This window comes from Sorex fumeus, unplaced genomic scaffold (assembly GCF_029834395.1).
Source record: "Sorex fumeus unplaced genomic scaffold, SorFum_2.1 ptg000125l, whole genome shotgun sequence".
NCBI lineage: Eukaryota > Metazoa > Chordata > Mammalia > Eulipotyphla > Soricidae > Sorex > Sorex fumeus.
Window position 1 is genome coordinate 1007015 of NW_026606182.1, and position 22133 is coordinate 1029147.

At 46.4% G+C, this 22133-nt stretch overlaps 1 protein-coding gene across 1 annotated transcript; it reads right to left on the reverse strand.

Moving 5' to 3' along the window:
* Positions 1 to 976: 976 nt before the first annotated feature.
* On the reverse strand, positions 977 to 13704 carry LOC130044811 (apolipoprotein L2-like). The gene is made up of 5 exons (XM_056137461.1): positions 13658 to 13704; positions 13459 to 13548; positions 8804 to 8900; positions 2784 to 2908; positions 977 to 1799 (listed from the first exon to the last, which is right to left on the reverse strand). Exons 1-5 carry the CDS (start codon positions 13702 to 13704, stop codon positions 977 to 979), a joined length of 1182 nt encoding a protein of 393 aa, XP_055993436.1.
* Between the last annotated feature and the right edge of the window lie 8429 nt (positions 13705 to 22133).

Below are 22133 nucleotides of genomic sequence, written 5' to 3' on the forward strand. Positions count from 1 at the left end.
ACTATATCTAAACACTAGAAAAAATGATTTTGTATTTTCTTCAAATAGTAAAGGGAAGGACTACCGTGTGATTCTGTGATTTCCTGTCTGGGTGTCCCCTTGATGATGGATAAAAGAATCTGAAAGAGCAATTTATTCCCACGTTCATAGCAGCATTACTCAAGGTGGACAAAAGATGGCGCCAGCTCACAGTACACACTGAGTGCTTTGTCTAAGTTTTTAAGTTACTGTCCCATCTACTTCGGTGTGGTACCCCTGGAATTTCAATATTGACAATTAGGATGTGTCGCGCAGCTCCATACTTGTCCAAGCAGTACAGAAACTTCAGGATCTATGGTCTGAACTAATGAGTTGACCTGGCAGCAGATACTGGAGTTGAACGTGACTGACAGGGATACCAGAAGTATGGGGGGGACAGGGGGTGAATGAAGAGAGGCTGCCCAGCACACACCCGAGAAGACACCATAGTTCTCAGCCGGGACACTGGTGTACCTGAAATTATACACACTTTGTTGTCTCTGCAGAGAATATTCGTGAAGCAGTGGAGTTGATCTTTCGGCATGCCTCAGTTGTGAAGTACTGTGACATTCAGAGCGTTGACAGAACAGGTACTCACCCACCCACCCCCCAAGACTCCCCAAAGTTTTTAGCCATGGGGATTGGTGTTTCCAAGCATCTTAACTGCTTAGAGAGCATCTCCTCAGAGATATAGTTGGGAGGAACTGATAGAGCAGGACCTGTAGGTGAGTCAACATGTTGGCGGCTGTGGGAGTTGGACCCACACCAGCCTTCTGTGTTAGCCCTTCTCCCAGCCCATCACTCTGCCTGGTGTGCTCTTCCACTGAAATGCCAACTCCCTAACCATCAGCTCCATCGGAGCCTTTCTCTCACCCCCCCATTTCTGCTTTAACAAGATTTAATGGTCCCGTGTCCACACAAGACCTTGCACCGTGGGCCAATCTTCAGAAGGCAGGTTCTACTGCTGGCTCTCATGAAACTTGTTGAGTTCCTCCAACACCTTTTCCAACTCGTTGGCCCTTTGCCTCATCTTCTCAGCTGACTTGGTCTTTGCTCCCTCCCATAACTCCTTTGAGTCTTGCACGAGACTGTAGGCATCACAGAGAACAGATAAGCCCGTGCTGGCCACACCTGCAACCAAGGCCTTCTTGGTCATTGTCTTCGCAGTGTTTCCGAGCACTTTCTGGACAAGATTATTACTGAGGATTGAGCTTGTATTTGCTAAATTTGAATTATTCATAGCACGGGCATGCTTCACAACACGTCTCAATATTTTGTAAGTAACTCCCACAGAAGAAAATCTTTGTTTGCTGTCATTTGCAACTCCTTTGGCAAGTTCTTTCACTTGTTCCATCCCAAGTGTTGGCACGATTTTGGCTTCAACTTCGATCGACAACTTTTTTCTGTGTTCCACTATGCTGGTGAACCCAGCAGCGACAGCAGACCCGACACCTAAGCCCATTGCAGATGTTGAGAGTCCCACACTCACCCCTCCTGTCACAGGGATCAGGCCTATGCCCGCAATGGTCAGGAGGCCAGACACAAGGCCAGTGGAGTTGGCTACCATATTGGAGATGGTACAGGCCTTGTGGACCTGGTCAACCCTGTCTGCTAGTTCTCGGAGCTGTTCTATGCGTTTGCCAAGTTTCACTTTCACCTCAGGAAATGCCTTCCAAATATTCCCCTCATGGCCTTGCTCTTGTTGCAGTATTGCTTTGATTTCCATGAGCCTGAGTATTGCCTGCTTCCTCAGACCTTCCCGGGCGGCCTCTGCCTCTTCCCTGTAATGGAGAAGGTAAATGATCAGCTTGCAGTTTGTAAAATGCACCGGGCAGCATCAGTTCTGCAGGAATCATGGAACTTTGGGAGTATAGCGATAGTATAGGGGTAGGGCATTTAACTTCCACTTGGCCAATCTGGGTTCGATCTCCAGCATCCCATATGGTCCCCTGAACACTGCTAGGGGTGTGAGTGCAGAGCCAGGAGTAACCCCTGAACATCACTAGGTGTGACCCAAAAAGACCAAAAAATAAAAAATAAAAGGAAAAAGACAAAATCATGGGGCTTTTACTACTTATCAAATGAGAAAGGCTTTCAAAAATGTAAAAAAAAATATTCTACTGGCATCAAATACATTTGACATGCCTGGTGGTGCTCAGGGCTTACTTCTGGCTCTGTGTTCAGGGATCAGTCCTGGCAGTGCTCAGGCAACACTATGGGCTTCCAGGGATTGGGCCAGGTCAGCTATATGCAAGGAAAGTGACTATCTGTACTACCTACCTCTTCATTTCTCATGAAATCTTGGGAGAGACATCCTTTTTTTCCCCAAAAAGTTTTTTTTTAATTTTTAAAATTTTTTATTAGTGAAACGCCATGAGGCATAGTTGTAGACTTACAAATTTTTGTGCTTGGGTTTCAGTTATACAATGATTGAGTACCCTTCCCTCCACCAGTGCCCATTCTCCACCACCACTAATCCAAGTATTCCTCCCCCCCACCCCCCCATCCCACCCTGCCTCTGTGGCAGGGCACTCCCTTTTGTTCTCTCTCTCCTTTTGGGTGCTGTGGTTTGCAAAAGCGGAATTGAGTGGCAATCAAATTTGGTCTATATTCTACTTTCAGCATGCATCTCCCATCCTGGGTGGCTCTTCCCAACACCCTTTATTTGGTGCTCCTTTCTGGAAGAGACATCCTTAACCCCAACTGCAGGCCTCCTCAGCCAGGAGAAAACTTCCTGGAAATCCCTTGCCTCCCACCAGCGGTACCTGGTGAACTCTGCCTCACACACAAGTTCCTTCCAGATTTCATGCTCACACAGCAGGACTAGTAGATCCACATTAGTCATCATGTTCGGGATATAGTCAATGGAATGTCCAATGAAGTTGCTGTTCTTTAGAAGAAAAAGCAAAGAATAAGGTGAGAGGATCAGGGTGCAGCTTCACTCATGGTGACCCCAAGATTCCATGTGTTTCTTGCTGAGCAGCTGTTTGCTGGTCATCATTGATAGAGTCATACGGTTAATGCCTTCCCACTCCATTTCTCAGGTAGAGTCCTGGCTCCCCATGTGACTTGACTTAAAGATGAGGACTTTAAGAAGTAGGAAAGAGTAAATGAGGGACTGGAGTGACAGTACAGAGGGGAGGGCATTTGCCTTGCATACGACTGACTGGGGCTTGGTCCCCAGCATTCCATAGGGTCCCTCGAGCATTTCCAGGAGTAATTCCTGAGTCATCCCTGAGCCAGGATCACCCCTGAGCATCACCCCTGAGCCAGGGTCACCCCTGAGCATCACCAGGTGTGACCCAAAAATCAAAAAAATAAAAGAAAGAAGAAAGAAGAAATGAACGATAAGGACAGGACCCAAATCTGCAGAGACTAGAGTTCTGATAAGATTTGAATGAGATCACATGCTCATGTGTCTATCTCTCTGCACACACACATTCCTTTGTGGAATGGCCGTGTGAGGACATGGTAGTCAGGTGTCTGTCTGCTACCCAGAAAAAGAGTTCTCACAGAAAGTAGACCACCAGCACCTTAATCTTGAACTTCCAGTTGGCAGATCCATTTCAACTACCAAAAAACAATGCACTGTAGCACTGTCCTCCTGTTCATCGATTTGCTCGAGCAGACACCAGTAACGTCTCCATTGTAAGAGTTGTTACTGTTTTTGGCATATTGAATACGCCACAGGGAGTTTTCCAGGCTCTGCCGTGTGGGTGGGATACTCTCCGGCTCCCCAAGAGAGACAGAAGAATGGAACCCTGGTTGACTGTGTGCAAGGCAAATGCCCTACCCGTTATGCTATCGCTCCAGCCCACCAAAAAAATGTGAGAACTAAAATAAATGTGGCTTCTCAATGTTTCTTTTGCAAACAACAACACCCAAAAGGAGAGAGAGAACAGAGGGGAATGCCCTGCCACAGAGATAGGGTGGGATTGGGGGGTGGGGGGGTGGGAGGGATACTGGAATCCGTGGTGGTGGGAAGTGGGGACTGGTGGAGGGATGGTATTTGATCATTGTATAATTGAAACCCAAGCACAAAAATGTGTAAGTCTGCAACTGTACCTCATGATGTCTCACTATTAAAAAATTTTTAATAAAAAATAAATTGAATTACTAAAAAAATGGAATTAAATCAAACTGAAATATTTCAGAAAAGTGAAAGAAACTATCATTAAAACAAAAAGACATCCAATTGGATGGGAGAAGAAAAAATAAAAAAAAATAAAATAAATGTGGCTTTATTTGGGGAGGGAATGAGCTGAACGGATTCATTTTGATTCTATATACTTTTTCTTAATATGAAGAAAGAAGTCACTAATAATGTCTAGTAACCCTCAAGATGAATGGTCTCCAGCACCACTGAAGATTTTGAGGGCAGGAAATCTCGGAGCAATGAGACACAAATCTTTGTCCTCAAGAGAAAACTGTCAAGTAGAAGAAACCTGAGAATTGGCGGCTGGCAGGTTGGCGAGGAGAAATAGACTTGGCAACATGTCCAACGAGAATGTTCTCAAGGAACTGTCATTTAAAGTGATTATTCTCCTTCGCACAACTGACTCATTCACAAAGGCACCCATGGGTGCCTATTCTCTACTCGGGTTGGGAAGAAAGCTTGGGAAAAAGGAAATTGCAGTGTCCACTACTCCTTAGTAAAAACAAAGCAGATAGAATTTTTAAAGTGGTTGAAGGGGCTGAAGAGGAAGTACAGAGGATAGGGCGCTGGCCTTGCATGTGATTGACCCAGGTTTGATCTCCAGAACTCCATTTGACCCCCCGTCACTCATCATGAGTGATTGAATCCTGAACACAGAACCAGAAGTAATCCCTGAGCACTACTAGGCATGGCTCAAATCCAAAACCGAATAAATAGATAAAAGATGCTTGAAATTCCAGTGTACTGGAAAATGTTGAATTGTTTGGTTTCAGTAAGAAGGGGGATGGTTACACATACATACAGACACACACACACACACACACACACACGTGTTTTCCCTTCCATTCTATTTCTTTCTGTGACTGTAAGGGAATGAGAAAGAAATTCAGGAGCTGACCTCATAACTAGGTGGGGCTATTCTCAGGCCACATTAATCATCTACTGACATCAATGCAGATATTAACCATCTACAGACAGACACAAACCCAAGAATCTTTTTAGGGATCATGACAAGTGCACAGAGAAGACACCATAATTCTGTCTCGGCACAAACATCAGGACTTGTGTATCCATCCCTGACTAGAAATACCGATATTTTTCTGAAGAAAAAAAAAAAGATTTATTTCTGAGAAAAAAAAAAAGACAACACGGTGCATCCTACTAAGGGTAAGAAGCAGAGTTTCAAGGGGCTGGAGCGATAGCACAGCTCGTAGGGCGTTTGCCTTGCACGCGGCCAACCGAGTTCGATTCCCAGCATCCCATATGGTCCCCTGAACACTACCAGGGATAATTCCTGAGTGCAGAGACAGGAGTAACCCCTGCGTATTGCCGGGTGTGACCCAAAAAAGCAAAAAAAAAAAAAAGAATCAGAGTTTCAGGAGATGGTTGACCCTACCAGGTACTGGCAGAATGTGCCAGCACAGACCATTGATTATTGGGAAGGAATTGAAACCATCCTATGAAGTCAAAGATCACCAGGATTGCAAAGTGGCCAATTACTACTTGATAACAATTTCATTTGCTTAGAGTTGACAAAACTGAAGGACTCTCACTGCCTTTTGATTGTTCTGATTTTTTCTTCCTCCCCTTTCCCTTCATGGATTTGGACCAGGCACCTTTGGTCTCTAATTTCTTTGTCTCTGATGTCACCCCAACAATTCAAAAAGAGTCCCTCGGTTATTTCACATTTATGGTACAGCTTTACTGGTGTTAAGGAAGAGGAGGAGGAGGAGAGGAGAGGGAGAAGAGGAGGACAAGGACAGCATGGTGACAGTGACAACGATGAAATAAAAATCTCCTGGTAAATCAATCAACCCACCAACTCATCAACCAGGAAGTCCAGTAGGGGGGAGCAAATATGCCCCTCTCGGAGCTGGAGCAATAGAACAGCGGGTAGGGCGTTTGCCTTGCACGCAGCCGACCTAGGTTTGAATCCCATCATCCCATATAGTCCCCCGAGCACAGCCAGGAGTAATTCCTGAGTGCATAAACCAAGAGTAACTCCTATGCATTGCCGGGTGTGACCCAAAAAGAAAAAAAATGCCCCCCTCAAATGCCTCAATTGGAAAGGGTTTAATTCTGGTAGGTGGTACAAGAGAAGGTGGGGTTTCCTGTTGGGGGCTAGTGAACAGTCAAGAGGAGCTCTGGGTACAGGAAGGCCCCACGTTTTTTCCTATCAAAGGAGGAATCTAAATTGGCAAAACGGTCCTGGCTGTGCCTCTTCTGCCTTCCTGAAACGCCCCCCCCCCACAAGCCTGACCTTTCCTTCCTCCCAGTCCCTGGGTCTTAGTTGAGGTGATTGAATGTGGGATCTGACCGGCAGGGGGGCGTCACTCAGAGCTTCTGGGTCTCTTCCCAGCGCACAGGAGAGTCCTTGTCCTTAAATCATTGCACTCCTTTTTGCACTTTATTGGAGCAAAAACAAACTGAGGCCCCCACAGGCAGGATGAATGTCAAGTGTTGGCAGTGGGCCTTCCCCCATCTCTGCCAGGCAGCTCCTGGATTCGGGGAACACAGGTATCCTCTTACCCCATACCCCACAGTCCCCTCGAGGGTAGTTGGGGGCAGAGCCCTTCATCACCCACTCCCTCTCATGGGAACCTGGGAAAGTCATTCCCTTCTGGGGCACTCAGTTTCCCCCAGGAACTGGCCCTGAGCAGGTGCCCAGACTCAGGCAGGTGACACCAAACCTGAGTCTTTTTTTTTGTTTTTTTTTTTCTTTTTGGGTCACACCTGGCGATGCACAGGGGTTACTCCTGGCTCTGCACTCAGGAATTAGTCCTGGCAGTGCTCAGGGGAACATATGGGATGCTGGGAATCAAACCCGGGTCGGCCACATGAAAGGCAAACACCCTACCCGCTGTGCTATATCTCCAGTCCCCAAACCTGAGTCTTGAGTCTCAAGGACAAGTTGATCCTGAGTCTCAACAGAAATCCTTCGTCCCTTCAATTTGGGCAGCAAGTCCCTGAGGTCCAGGGGATTAGAGCATGGCAGGAAGCTCAGAATCTCCACCTTACTCCTCTTCTGATGCCTCAAATTTCCCAAAGGGAAAAGGCCCCTAACGTCCACCTGCCTTTTGGGGTCACTGGCCTCAGGGATACAAAGACACGAGTTGGAGTGTCCTTCTGAACACATCTGAGTCCCTTCTCTCTCTATGGCATAGGAAAGGGGCAGTGGTCACACAGACCTGGGTTCAAATCCAGGCTCTGCCGCTGCCTCCTGGGTGGCCTGGGCCCTTTTCCTCACCCCTGAGCTCAGTGTCCTCCTCCCTAAATAATCACCACCGTCCTGCTGTTACAATGAGGTCACAAGTGAGGGTGAGGAAGAAAGCAGGTATAAAGGAAAGGGACCCCCATGACAGTGACATCCTGGGTGAAATAAAACCAAGTAGCCCTAAGGCTGTCAGGACCCACCTGGTGGACCCAGGAAGTAAGGCCTGATCAGACCTTTACCTGGTGCCAGCACAGACCCAGAGAAGTTGCACCCTACCTTGGAGAGAAGCTCCAGTCAGGCAAAGAATATCAAGACGACCAGCATCTACTCCCATCTCTACCCCTGTGGCAACCACACTAGCAAAGGACTCTTATTTAGACAGAAAGCCCCAAATGAGGCAGACTGGAAAATCCCTATAAAAGCCAACTTGACCAAAGGAAGTGTACGCGTACACTGCCTGAGCCCACGCTTCCTGCCGACCACCTATGTCACCCGCATCTCCCCCCTTAAGATGTGTCCATTCCATACTTTCAGATCTAATGCTGGGATCTGAACTGGGGGCCCCACTCCCCTCTGGAGAAGCCCTTGTTCTTTCCTGAGCACATGACACTCTCATCCCCACCCTCAACCCCTCACAGGCTTCCTCAAAACTTCCAGATCAAATCTGTGACACTCCCCTGCTTGTCTTCTCCTGAAATTCCTTTCGGAGAGAAAGACAAGAACCTGAAAGACCAGGGTAGACCTGGGACTTACTCTCCTTTCCAGCAGGAGGAAGGCTCAGAATCCTAGATTTCCCCGGCCATTCCCGGGGAGGTGGGGAAAGGGGGGGCTCATGGAAAGGGGTCACGAGCCTCAGGGGGCATAGGTGGATGGACAGAAAACAGAAAATTTCCTATCCGGGGCTGCCACTTCGCACCTCCCCACTCCACATAGGTCACCCCAGCAGCATCAGTGAGAAGGTTGGGTGTGGTCCTCTCCTCCCTACTTACCCAGGATCCTCTGGCAGGCTCTTGGGAATCAGAATCGGGGTCGGGTGGTGTCCAGAACAGCCAGCTGGGTTCGTATGTCTGAAACCCCCCAATACTTCCTCTGGGCACTGAAGGGAAAGTAAAAGCTGGAGCAGAACAGGATCAAACCAGCTCAGCAAACACACTCCAAAGACTGCACCCCCTCCCACCCCCGCACTCTCATCTCCTTAGAACAGCCCCCCCCCCAGGACCCAAATTCAGCTCCCTCTCAACTGAACTTCACAACACCCTGAAACCAAGAGCTCGAGGCCCCTGGGTGACTTCTCACGATACTGAAGACACGGAGAGCCCCGGAATGGAGTGACTCGGGTGTTCACGGGCTCCAACAGTGGGGGCCATCTCTCCTGAGACTAAAGTCACCTGCTATACTCCAAGCTCCGGACTTACCAGGGCCACTGCCTGGGGCCCATCCTGCATCCTGATCAGGGCATCCCACGAACACCAGGCTGCCTCTGTAAGTGAGCTCTGCATCTCGGTGCTGAAGCTACAGCCACACTAACACATGAAGAACCAAGGAGAAGGAAGGAAATAATTGCTGCCTTCTCAAATAAGAAAACCCCACTTCCTCAAACAGAGGTGGCCACAAGTGTCAAATGTCAAAGGTTGAGGTAAGGTCAATATCGGACTCCCACAAAGCTGTGAATGAGGCCCTCACCCCTCACTCAGCTTTCTAGGTGCACATCAGCTCAATTGTGCCCTCCAGGCTAGGAGATTCTAATCCTAAACAGACGTGGAAAAATTTCAGTGAAATGCAGAGGGGAAATGTGCCTGCCAGCGGAAGACTCAGGGGCTGGAGGGAAACTGAGGACATTGGTGGAGGGTAATGGGCACTGCTGAAAGGAATGGCGTTGGAGGCTAGCCAGGGTCAAGCCGTCAGGCAAGACCCAGAACTTCTTCAAAGGAGATCTTATATAGACCTTCACTGGCCTTTACAGCAGAGCCCGAGCATTTCATGGGCTGCTTGTGGGTATCTCCTAACTCAGACATTTGGTTATCTTCTGTGTTTACCTGGCTCCCTTTAATTTACAGCTCACGGTACCTGCATTCCTGTGGAGGTGGATAAGGGAAAAGTTACTAACAGAGGTACAAATAAGGAAGGGTCAACAAATGAAGACAGAATTTACATCTCAAGGCTTTACCAGGGAGGGGGCAGGTAAGGAAGAGTTACTAATTAGCAGAGTTTAGCTCTGGAATTTCCCTGGGGTCCCAAGGGACCTCACAAATTAAAAAAAAAAAATTAAAGGGGAAAAAAAAGAGCAAAACTGGGGTGGGGTCCTGATGTCTGAAAAAGCTTGCCTGGCTCCCTTCACAGCTGGGGCAGTGAGCCTGGGTGACTGCTTGGCATTGGTCCCACTTAAAACAGGCCCCATGGTGGGGACAAGTTGACTTCTGTAAGGGCCCCACCCACTCTAGCCCCATCTCCTAAGGAGAAAAGACAGTAGGAGGTATGGGGTGACACTAGGGGTGAGGACCCACATATTACATGCGCAAGACCCTGAGTCAACCCTAGTACCACATTCCCACCAGCACTGCTGGGTGTAGCCCTGGTGGCCGAGCACTTGGGAGTTTCCCCAATATTTTAAATAAAACAATACAAAAACCATTAAAGGGAAGATTAGTTTTCAACAGATCATTGCTAAACCCGTTACTACATTGGAAAATCATAAAAGTCATGACTCACAGGGCCCGAGAGATAGTAGAGTGGCTAGGGCGCTTGCCTGCTCACCAATGACCCAGGTTTGACTCCTGACACCCCATATGGTCCCCAAAGCCCATCAAGCATGATTCCTGAGCACAGAGCCAGGAGTAACAAATAATCCAGAACTGTGCCAAGTGTCTTGCCATGGAGAGTAAAGGTGGGGGGGAGGATCATCATGCCCTGGTGTGGGCACGTGATTAGCTAAGAGTCTGAGTGGTGGTTCCTTTCTGAGCCCCAGTTTCAGCTGAGAGGGACCTGAATTTGGGATCTGGGAGAGCTGTTCTAAGAGGATGAGAGGGTGGGAATGCTTTCTTGGGGGTGTTTTGCTGAACTGGTTTGATCCTGTTCTGCTCAGTGCTTTCACTTTCCCTTCAGTCCCTGAGGAAGTAGGCACCAGTTGTGGGGTCAGAAATAGCAGGTCTGGCTGTCTGTGCAGGACCCCTCACCCGGATCTGGTTCCCAAGAGCCTGAGGAGGATCCCTGGGTGAGTAGGGGATCCCCCACCCAACCTTTTCACTGATGCTGCTGGGGTGACTTATGTGGAGTGGGTAGCTGAGAGGTGGCAGCCCCAAGAAGGGAATTTGCTGTTTTCTGTCCATCCCATCTCTGTCCCCCCCATCCTCCCAACCCCTGTCCCCAGGATTGGCTGGAGAAATCTAGGATTGTCAGTCTTCTTCCTGCTGGAAAGGAGAATAAGGCCCAGATCTACAAGGACTTTGGGGTTCTTTTGTTTGTTCTTGGGTTTTTGTTGTTGTTTTGCTCTTTGGGTCACACCTGGTGATGCTCAGGGGATGTTCCTGCCTCTGCCCTCAGGAATCACTCCTGATGTTGCTGGGGGGTAGGGGAGGAACCATATGGGATGCTGGGAATCAAACCCGCGTTGGCCACATGCAAGGCAAATGCCCTCCCTGCTGTTCTATGGCTCCAGCCCTGCCTTTTGGGTTCTTGCCTTTCATTCAGAAACGAACTTCAGGAGAAGACAAGCAGGGAAATGTAACAGATTTGATCTGGAAGCTTTGAGGAAGCCTGTGAGGGGTTGAGGGTGGGTAAGAGGGTGTTTTGTGCTCAGGAGAGAACAAGGGCTTCTCCAGAGGGGAGAGGGAACCCCAGTTCACATCCCAGCATTAGATCTGAAAGCATAAAATTGTACCTCTCAAGAGGGGAGATATGCTGGACAGCAAAAATGGGCTGGGCAGCGTAGGCGTGCACTTGACTTTTATAGGGTTTTTCCAGCCTGCCCCCAATGGGGCTTTCTGCCTAAATAAGAGTCCTTTGCTTGGATGGTTGCCTAGCGGATAGAGTTGGGAGTAGTTGCTGGTCTTCTTGATATTCTTTGCCTGACTGGAGCTTCTCTCCAAGGTGGGGTGCAGCCTCTCTGCGTCTGTGCAGGCACCAGGTAAAGGTCTCATCAGGCTTTAGTTCCTGGGTCCACAAGGTGGGTCCTGACAGCCTTAGGGCTACTTGGTTTTATTTCAGCCCAGAGGATGTCACTGCCATGGGGTCCCTTCCCTTTATACCTGCCTGCCTACTCACCCTCATTTGTTACCTCACTGTAAGAACAGGACGATGGTGACTATTTAGGGAGGAGGACACTGAGTTCAGGGGGTGAGGTTAAGGGCCCAGGCCACCCAGGAGGCAGCAGCAGAGCCTGGATTTGAACACAGGTCTGTGTGACCACTGCCCCTCCCCTGTGCCTTAGAGATAGAGGAAGGACTCAGATGGGCTCAGTGGGACACCCCAATACCTCATGTTCTTGTGTCCCTGAGACTAGTGACCCCAGAAGGCAGATGGATATTGGGGGGTACTCTTTCCATTGATAATTTGGAAGCAGTAGAAGAGGAAGGTGGAGGTGTCTATGCTTCCCCCCCATTAACTGGCCCCCCGGTCCCCTGGAAAGATTAGACAAAGGATTTCTGTCAAGACTCATGGATCAAGTTGTTTCTGAGACCCCAGATCTCAGGCTTGGCGTCACCCACCCAAGTATGGGTGGGTGACACTTGTCTTATCAGTGCCAGGTCCCAGGGTCCCATGAGGAAAAGGGGGCAGAGAAGGCCCTCCTTGCCCACAGCCTTGTCATCTCTGTAATCTGTGGGCTGAAGGGGGTCAGACCTCTGTGTTCTGAATCCAGAAGATGCCTGGGTCAGGAGACGAAGCTACCTTGCTGACACCCTCATACTCATCCTGGCTGGGGAAGCCTGAAGCAAAACTATACTTGTGGGGTGTGTGTGTGTGTGTGTGTGTGTGTGTGTGTGTGTGTGTGTGTGTGTCTCATCTACTGCTTCTGCAAAGATTATCCTTTGTGTTATTAAATCCCTATTCCCCCTTACATACCTGCACCAGGAAGCCTGTGTCACCTCTAACCTCCACAGAGACAACTCACATAGAGGGCAGTTCAGATTTCTCATGCACCTAGCAGCCCTGCTTTTATCAAGGCTTCTGCTGATATCTGGGGTGGTAGTTTGTACCAGAGGGTTCTCTTTTATATGTTGAAACTGCAAACAGTCTCTGAGGATCTCTAGTTGTATCTGCCTTAGTTTATAGGCATTCTTTGCAACCTTGAATTTTTTAGAGATCCCCTAAATTTGATTTTCTTTTTATGTCTCTGGGATTCGAGTCAAAAGGTTCCTCAGTTGAAAATTTCCTTGAACATGGCTTTAGTTCTTTGTGAATTATCTTCCAGTTTCTCAAGGAGATCTTTTTGTGACTGCTTGAACAGTGTATTAGTTGACTGATTCAATAGTAGCATTTTTTAAATCTTCTCTTTGGATTCTTCACGTTCTTCTCTTCATCCTCTATCTCCTGTTCCCCACTCCTTGACTTCCTCAATGTTTGGTAAGAACATGTGGAAAGGAACCCACCAAGATCATTAAAGAAGGGCCTAATTGGTGTCCTTCAAAGAAACACTTAGAAAGTGACGTTCCAACGCCTCAGGTACCTGGGGCAGTTAGTGAGCAAGAAGGGGCAGGGCTAGGAAGGTCAAGCTCTGAACCAACAGGATTCATGTCATCAATCGCCTTTCACAGAAGGACACCTCCATGCCATCCCCAGGCAGTGCCCTCAACTCAGACCAGTAGGGATTCCCTGAGGAGGCATGGGGTCAAGTGTTGCCCAAGTGAGGAGAATCATGGACATCGCAGCAAGAGAAGATGAGAGAGAGAGCCTTCCCTCTTTTTTGGAGTTCATTGGGAGATTTGGCAGATGTTTGAAGAGGCAGCAATTTTGCATGTAACCCTTCTGGAGGGAAGCCCAGACCCCTCTCCTAACTGATCATTATGGCAGAGTTATTTTCATTGAACCGCGCACTTTTTTCTTCCCCCCACAGAGTGAAGCTACGCCTCTCTACCTGAATACGGAGTGCTGAGGGTGAGAATCTGCAGAATCATGAACACAGGTATTCAGTTCCTGTTCTCTGACTGGATCTTCCCCCAGGTCCCTAAAGTGAGGGGGTACCTCAAAGCAGAGATATCCTCCTTAGGAATCAAGAATTTGAAGGAGTTCATGAACCGCCTATAAGCTCTAGAGGGGCGTAATGACTCAGCTACTTGACATCTGTGAGGGTATCTCCTTCCAGAACCTCCTCACGAGCCATGACTGACGTGCTCACTCACACCTTCCCCTATTCATACTGTTAAATGACTCACAAGTGAATCCAGGACAGTTACTGAATACTTGGGGAGAGCAAAGGGAGGAAAAGAAATAGTGTTTCTATACTGAGTGAGGTAAGGCAGGGGACTGATTAGCAACCTGAAGCAATCTCTTTACTCCTCCATGCGTCCTGCCTTGAGTATTTCCCATAAGACCATTCTAACCAAGCTACATTGACCTCACATTACATCCACTTCATGCTTTCAAAGTTTCTAACCATGTCTACCTGAAACTCTCTAGACTACATCGATGTTGGAAATTGAGGTAGTCATGGCCAACCTTGAGTAGGAGCCCGTCTCTTCTTTGCAATATTGAAACTGTGTGATATGGAACATGTTGCCTGCACCCTTTCCTACAATGAAAAAGAATTTCCTGTGTTTTTAAACAGAGAATCACTGTGCTTTCCTAACCGGTGCCTCCACAGGGGCGGGACTTAAATGCTGATCCATTCCCTTCTCGTATCCAGTAGAATCTGTCCCCTCATCCAATATTCCTCATAGCTGTTTTTTTTGTTTTAATTATTTTTTCAATTGAACCACCGTGATCAACCATACATTTCCAAAACTTTCATGTTTGAGGTTGAGCCATACAATAATCGAACACCCATCCCTCCACTAGTGCAAACTTTCTACCACCAGTTACCCCATTATCCACCTCCATGCCATCCCTGTCCTCACCCTGCCTCTATGGCAGACAATTTCTCAGATACTCTCTCTCTACTTTAGGGTATTATATTCGATATGCCAAAAACAGTAACTATAACAGGTCTCATTCTCCTGACCCTGAAAGAGCCTCCAATCGTTGGGAAAGAGGATTAAGGAGAGATTGCCAAAATCTCAGGGCTGGGACAAATAGAGACGTTTATGGTGCCCGCTCGAGTAAATCGACGAACAATGGGATACTCTCGGTAGCTTGACGGACTCTCTGAGAGGAGCAGAGGAATCGAACTCGGGTGGACTGGGTCAGCCACGAACAAGGCAAACGCCCTACCTGCTCTGCTATCCCTTCAGCCCTTGTGAGCATTGAAATTATTAGTATTATCCAGTGACTGTCTACTACACATGTTGCTGCTTTCTTTTTATGGCCCTTGTTCTTCGTTCCCACTTCTTAGACAATTTTTTTGCTTTTTGTGTTTTTAATTGAGCATTTGATATGATGCTGCTGTTAGATCAACTAAGAATAAGAAAAAATAGGAGCGGGACTGGGACCCAGGGCTGCACTGCCTCTTGTTTCGGATCCATCCTCCCTTCCTCCCCTGCAGTAGTACAGGGTCAGCACCATTGGCCTCCTGGGAGTTCCTGGAGAATGGGGTTTATGGTCCAGCTGCAGAGTGAGAAGAAAAATTAAAGTGTCATGAGAGTCACTGCTCAGAAAATCGTATAAATTTGGGTGGTGGTGGGTGGTTCATATTTTTAATGGTTTTTCTGCTAAACTGAAGGATTCCAGTCTTAAAAATTTGAGATCTGAATCTTCTGACTCATTTAACCTCTCCTACGTCTCTAAATACGTCATCTCCAATACAGCCAAAATGGAGGCCGAGCCCAACTGGTTAAAGGGCACAAACATCTAATTCCATGCACCGGTTTTTCCATCAATAGTGCCTTGGGGGACAGTGTTTAGGAAGAAGTACGTGGAAGCACCATGGACTCAATACCAGGGAAGCTGTTCCCCAGTCCTCTCATGTTTTTTGCTTTCTTCTCCCATCTAGAGATCGCTATTAAGGACATCATCCACATTAGCCCAGATGAGGACCAGGACCTGTGGTTAAGAAAATATGAAGATGGGAGACAACTTTATGCCTATATTCCATTAATCAAGTAAGTAAGAGGGAAGAAGGGGTCAACTCTGCTTGTCACTCATTCTGTCACTCTGGGCTACTTTTGTCCTTGCAAGCACTCTTCCTCCATGTGGTTTGGGCAGGGATGTGCTCTACCCACAACATCCGAAAATAGCTGTTTTTTTTTCCAAAAGGCAGTGACGGTATGAGTTGAGAGCAAACGGTAGGAAGAGATTTTGTGAGCATGCACAAGGGATTTGCTTCCCTGTCATGTCTCAGTTCACTGTCATTAAGGAAAGTAAGGCAATGCATGTAAAGTACTTAGCATGGTACTGACACACACTGATGATCAATTTGTATCAACATCTGGAAACCATACCAGGAAGAAACAGGGCTGAAAATTTCTTCATAGAGATGACAGTAAACACTTCCTTTATGGAGAAGTAAGAACATTTTGGAAATGAGCGGAACTCTGGGAAATTCCTTTATCTTCACATTAAGGGCAAAATTGAATGGTTAGACTATCTACTATCAGAGTAGTTGAGGATCTTCTATCAAATAGGACATCCTAGGTGCCAGGAAAACACTTCCCAGAAGCTATGGGTAAAGTTCAGATTTGACTGAGCAATATTAATCTCACTCCACACTAAATGCTCTGAAAGAAGGTACTCCGTGTCCATCCCCCCTTCATTTTGATAAATGGTTACTACTCTATAAACACCTGTTTTACTGAAGGTGTTAATTTGTCCTTGCGGGTGTTGGTTCTTGATTAAATACCTATGATTTAAGAGCCACTTAAATGATTTTCACATTTTATTCGCTGTTGAATTAGTACTGGGAATCACTGACAATGGAAAACGCATACTTAATGTTAGGAAAAAATTCATTGCTCCTATCATATTCTTCATTTGAGTGATAGTGAAAATTCTGAGGTTTATCCAGGATACACATTGTGCAGCTCACTTGCGAATCATCTAATTGACTGTCAATACCTTCCTTCTTTCTTATAGCGATAAGGGAATGGCAATTCCTGAAGGTCTGAAGAGACATGGAACACTCACGGCCTCAGAAGAGATGCGCCAAAAAGAGAAGTTTAGGAAGAAATTTTTAGAATTCTATCCTCAGTTCAAAAGGGTTATTCAGGAGCACATAAACCAGTTCTATGTACTTGCAGAGGTGGCTGATCAAGTCCAAAGGAACCGTACCATTGCTAAAAAGGAGGCCAAGTCAGCTAAAATCCGATATATCTTCCTAGGTCTCATGGGTGCAGGTCTGTCTCTATACAATCCAGGGATAGGTATTGCAGTGTCTGTATATACTGGGGCAAAGATGATGAAAATGGCTAAACATAACAAGAACAAGGAACGCAAAAATGTGTCATCCATAGAAGCTGAGGTCAAGTTCTTGGAATCAACTGCTATCAAGTTAGAGGGGATTATCAAAGAGTTTTTAGCCATTGCTGAATCAATGACCAAGGGCGTCAATCGTGTGGTCTTAAGAGGTTTAGCAATTCTGAAGGATATATACAGCCTTGTGCAAGACCTAAATGGATTACGAGAGCAGGCCAAATCAGAGTGTGGTGGCAGGCTGAGGCAACGGGCTCAGGAGCTGGAAAATATGTTGGTGAGACTCCAAGAGGTCTATGAGATTCTGCAGTAGGGTCTGATTCTCTCAGAGCAGTGCAGGGAGCAGGGTGGTGGGTGGGACTAAGGGGTGGGATACATTGTCACAGGGAATTAGGAAGTGAAGTAAAGCCCACAGTATTGGAATTAAGGTGTTGACTTCTTCTATATCTGGGTACAGGGAAGAGGTTACTGAAGAAAGACAAGGTCATAACAAAGATCAAGGAATAAAGGAGAAATGGGTGTGGACAGCAAATATCGTGGGGATTAAACAATGATTTGGGATTAAACACTATTAGAGGAACGAAGATAGAGACAAGGAGGAACAGTCTGTGGGCAGATGAGCATATTAAAGTTCTGGAAATGGGGGAAAGATGAGATTTTCATATTGTTGGAATAGAGAAGTAACAGGGCTCCTCGGTTGACCCTTTCTGGGTTTATAGCCCAGCAAAATGTCGTTGATTCCTTCATGGAATTCATTTTCTCCTTGCCTGGCCTTTCTCCAGAAACCTATCTTTGTCCTCAGGTGGATTTATTTCACTTGATCTGTAACTCTTAATGACAGTGATGGGGGTGATGGTGGTGGTGATGTAGTGATGGTGATGATGGTGTGATGACAGTTGAATTGCTGGACCTTGTGTCAAATCATTGTGGCTTGGGGATATATATAAAGAACATAGGATTCCAGTGAAATTTTACTGTGGGAACAGCAGCTGTTCTGAGAAAATGGAATAAGAAGCCAGAACAGCACAAGTTGAGATCCTTGCCATGTCAACTCGGGGTTTGCAATGAAGAGAACAAGCGGAGGTCAGGACAGTGGTTCCACAAGAGAACATTTTTCTGCATGTGTGGGGCCAATTCATCAAGTGCATTTCTGGCAGTACCAAAGATATCCCAAAACATAAAGAGCTTCAGCCTGCTAAGCATCACAATAGTTCAGTTCTGTCTTATTACAGGGGCTTGTATATTGCTGCTAGTTAAATAAATATGTGATTTTTAAAGACTGTATGGAATTGACTGATGGACTCACTTTCACTACAGATTGATGGGACATACACTCAATTGACTGACAGCAAGATCTTGTTTGTGACAAGAGAGAGAATCAGTGTGAAAAGGAGACAGAATATAAGGCCAACAACAACCTTGTCCAAAGCCACCACACTGTTTTCCTAAGACCCCAAAGAACCCCCATGTTTTCCTCTCTATGTTGATGCTTGAGATACTGGCCCTGTCTCTCTGCCCTTCCCAAATTAGACCAACAGGTTTTTAAGATACAGACTGTCGAATGTCTCCTTCCTACTTTTAATGGATTCCCACAACTTTCAGCACCAAAGCCCAACATCTCCCAGTTTCCTGGGGTAGCTAGCATGATCTGGGATCCCCTGAAGACAGGGATGGAAGCACCGTCACTTAGATCTTAGATCACTTAGATGGTTTATGTGGGGGTGAGTAATCAAGAAAAGAAGGTCATAAAAAAGAATATGATCTTCTTCATCTATGACAGTTCAGTAATAGAGTTAGCCTCAAATTTACTAGAATAGCCTCATCCCTCATTGAGAAGCAGGAGAAAAAAAAATCTCACCCGAATGTCCTCTCTCATGGGGTTCTATTCAAGTGTACAGTAAGCAAATACCAAAATGTCCCCATGACATGAGGTCAGGACCGGAACCAGGAGATGATGCAGTAAACATGGACACCAACTCATAAATGTCAAAATGTCAACAAAATGTCAAAATCATAGACAGGTTAATTTAATTATAAAGATAAGAAGAGAACAAAGAGACAAGGCACTGTAAGAAAATCTGTGTCACTCACTGTAGGATGACATTGCTTTGTCCTTTCTCACTTTCTCCACCAGGAGCTTAGGTTTATCTGGTTACACCCATCACAGTTCTCCTGAGGCACTTCCATTCCATTGTACTTATCTGTAAATTCTTCCCTATGCTCTACTCCTCAACAAGTTAATCAGCTTTCCCCCTAATTAGACTCTGTTAACTTGTAGGTTAAATTCCTCAGAAATCTATGATTTTATATGTATGAGTGAAATATTGCTTTCTCCTCTCCTTATGTCTTATGAACAGTTTACTTTAAAGCAATACCCTTTTTGTATAGATACAGGAAGACGGTTAACATTATGCCTTGTACCTTAGGATTTAATTGGCTTTGAATATTATTCACTCCCAGGCATCTTCTTTCTTGACTTAAGCCTCAGTTGCCCTTAGTTCCTAACACCCCAAAAGCAGGGTCCCGACGAGGGACTGAATGGACCCAGGGCAAGCAATGAGCTACCCAGGCATCGAAATGGGCCAGGCCAAAGTGCCACAATTCTTAACTATAAGTTAAAAGTTTGATCATAGACGAATTCTGTCATGATCCAAAAGTAACGACGAGACTAGGATCCTGCTAGAGTTAGGAAAGACTATCTGGCCTGAGCACTGTAGTCTGAGATTGAGATCGCCCTAGGAGGGCTATTCTATAAGTTTAAGATATTTATTACTGTATCCATACAAAATGATTTATATTATATGTGCTTATATGTTTGTTGGACAAGGAGAGGAGGAACACACCCATGGGAATCTGCTCTAGGGTGGATTGATCTGATAATGAGGATCTGTCCTAGGAGTCGATGTCCCTGAGGAAAAGAATTCTACCCCTATTGATTGTGATCACAAGGATGTGTAATGGTTACCTCAACCCCTCATGCTTGGGGTTTTTACTAGACTCTAAGAGTGGGCTGGGAGATCAGAATCCAGACTCCAGAGCAAGAGGAGAAAGGGAATCAGAATCAGAATCCAGACTTCAGGGAAGGAAGATGAAGGAGGAATGGAGAAGGAGAATGAAGTAGCATGGGGGAGGAAGAAGCAGGAGGGGAGACAGAGGAGAGAGACCGGAGTGGATGGAGAGAGGGTTGGAATAAACTGTAACTAAGACCAACCGCCGTGTAATCCCATCAGCGGCCAAGACTCAGAGACTATAAAATCCAGCTTCCGGAACCACGCGGCCGCATTTGTGGCCGCGCAACATCTTATCAGGACATCTTTTTATGACATCTTATTATCTCATTCCTACTTTGGACAAACTGGCAGGCTATCGAATGTAGCCTGTCCACAGGACAGAGTCTGGCAAACTCCCCGTGGCGTACCAAATATGCCAAATACCAGTAACAATGATGGGTCTCATTCTCCTAAAGAGCCTTGAATATAATCTCAGGGCTAGGATGAAAGAGACGTTACTGGGGCCTGCTCGAGGCAATCGACGAATAACAGGATGATGAAATGAAATGAAATGAAATGAAAGACCAACCAGCCTGGCCCTCGTTTCCTTCTTTCACCTGCCTATTGCCATTGATCTCCCCAGGGAGGGGGAACACATGTGACTACCAAACGCTGGCGGCAGGACAGATAGACCGCTGCTGCTGCTGTGTGCCCTTTTTTGAGTTTACACAACTCACAAAGCCTGTGTCCTTGATCCGACCTTTTATCTACACTGGCAGAACACTTTTCTCAGTCCTCTCACCATAGACAGTGTTGTCCTATGACTTTCAAACGAGTCTTCCATTTCTTCCTAGAGAGGTCGGCAGGTGGGCCTGAGAGGTAGTAGAGCAGGCAAGGCACTTGCCTTGCTTGTGACTGACCTGAGTTTGATCCCCAATACCCAATAAGATACTTGGACTCTTTCAGGGAGAGTCATTGAGCACAATGCCAGGAATAAACCCTGAGCATCTCTACATGTGTCCAGAGAGGGAGAGAGATCACAAAAGTGTCAGGGATGTGACTCAGTGCCTGAGAACCGATGACTGTTTAAAGAAACTTTGGTACATCTACACAATGGAGTACTATGTAGCTGTTAGAAAAGATGAAGTCATGAAATTTACATATAAGTGGTACCACATGCAAAGTATCATGCTAAGTGAAATGAGTCAGAAAGAGAGGAAGATACATAGAAAGATTGCATTCATCTGGATATAAAGTAACAAAATAGGAGACTAACACCCAAGAATAGTGAGATAAGTACCAGGAGGTTCACTCCGTGGCTTGGAGGCCAGCCGCAGATGCTAGGGGAAAAGGCAGCTCAGATAGAGAAGGGAACACCAAATAAAGGGTGTTGGGAGAATCCTCCCAGGATGAGAGATGCATGCTGAAAGTAGGCTATAGACCGAACATGACTGGCACTCAATACCTGTTTTGCAAACCACAGCACCCAAAAGGACAGAGAAAACAAAAGGGAACACCCTGCCACAGGGGTGGGGTGGGATGCGGGGGATGGGGGGGTGGGAGGGATACTGGAGCACTGGAGGTGGAGAATGGGCACAGGTGGAGGGATTGGTACTCAATCATTGTATAGCTGAAACCCAAGCACAAAAATTTCTAAGTCTACAACTGTACCTCATGGTGTTTTACTAACTAAAAAAAAAAAAAAAGGATGTGACTCAGTGCTAAAGTGCAAATTTTGCAAGTATGAAACCTTGGTTCCATTCCAACACAAACAAAAAAGGTCACCAAAGCCAAGGTCTGTCACTTTCCTAACACCCAAACATTGTGTTTTATCTTGTAATCAATGCTCTAAAAATTCTGAGATAATTCATATTTTCTTTCAGTTTCACTTGTGTACTCTCAGAGAGCCCAGAAAGCTACCGAGAGTATCTCACCCTCCCAGCAAAGCCTGGCAAGCTACCCGTGATGTATTCGATATGCCAAACACAGTAACAAGTGTCACAATGGAGACGTTACTTGGCCCACTGGAGAACATTGATGAACAACAGGAGAACAGTGACAGTGACGAGTGTTTCAGGCAATGAGTCATTTGGTAACTCAGCAACCCTTTTCGTCCATTGTGTTTAACTGCTTTAGATGCAATTTTATTGAATAGTTGTACCAGCTGAGATTCGCTGGGTTAGAGCCACAGACATAGATTCAGCCTAACATGAACAAAAACAGAGGTTCTATTGGAAAGGAATTCGATAGTTTAGAGAGA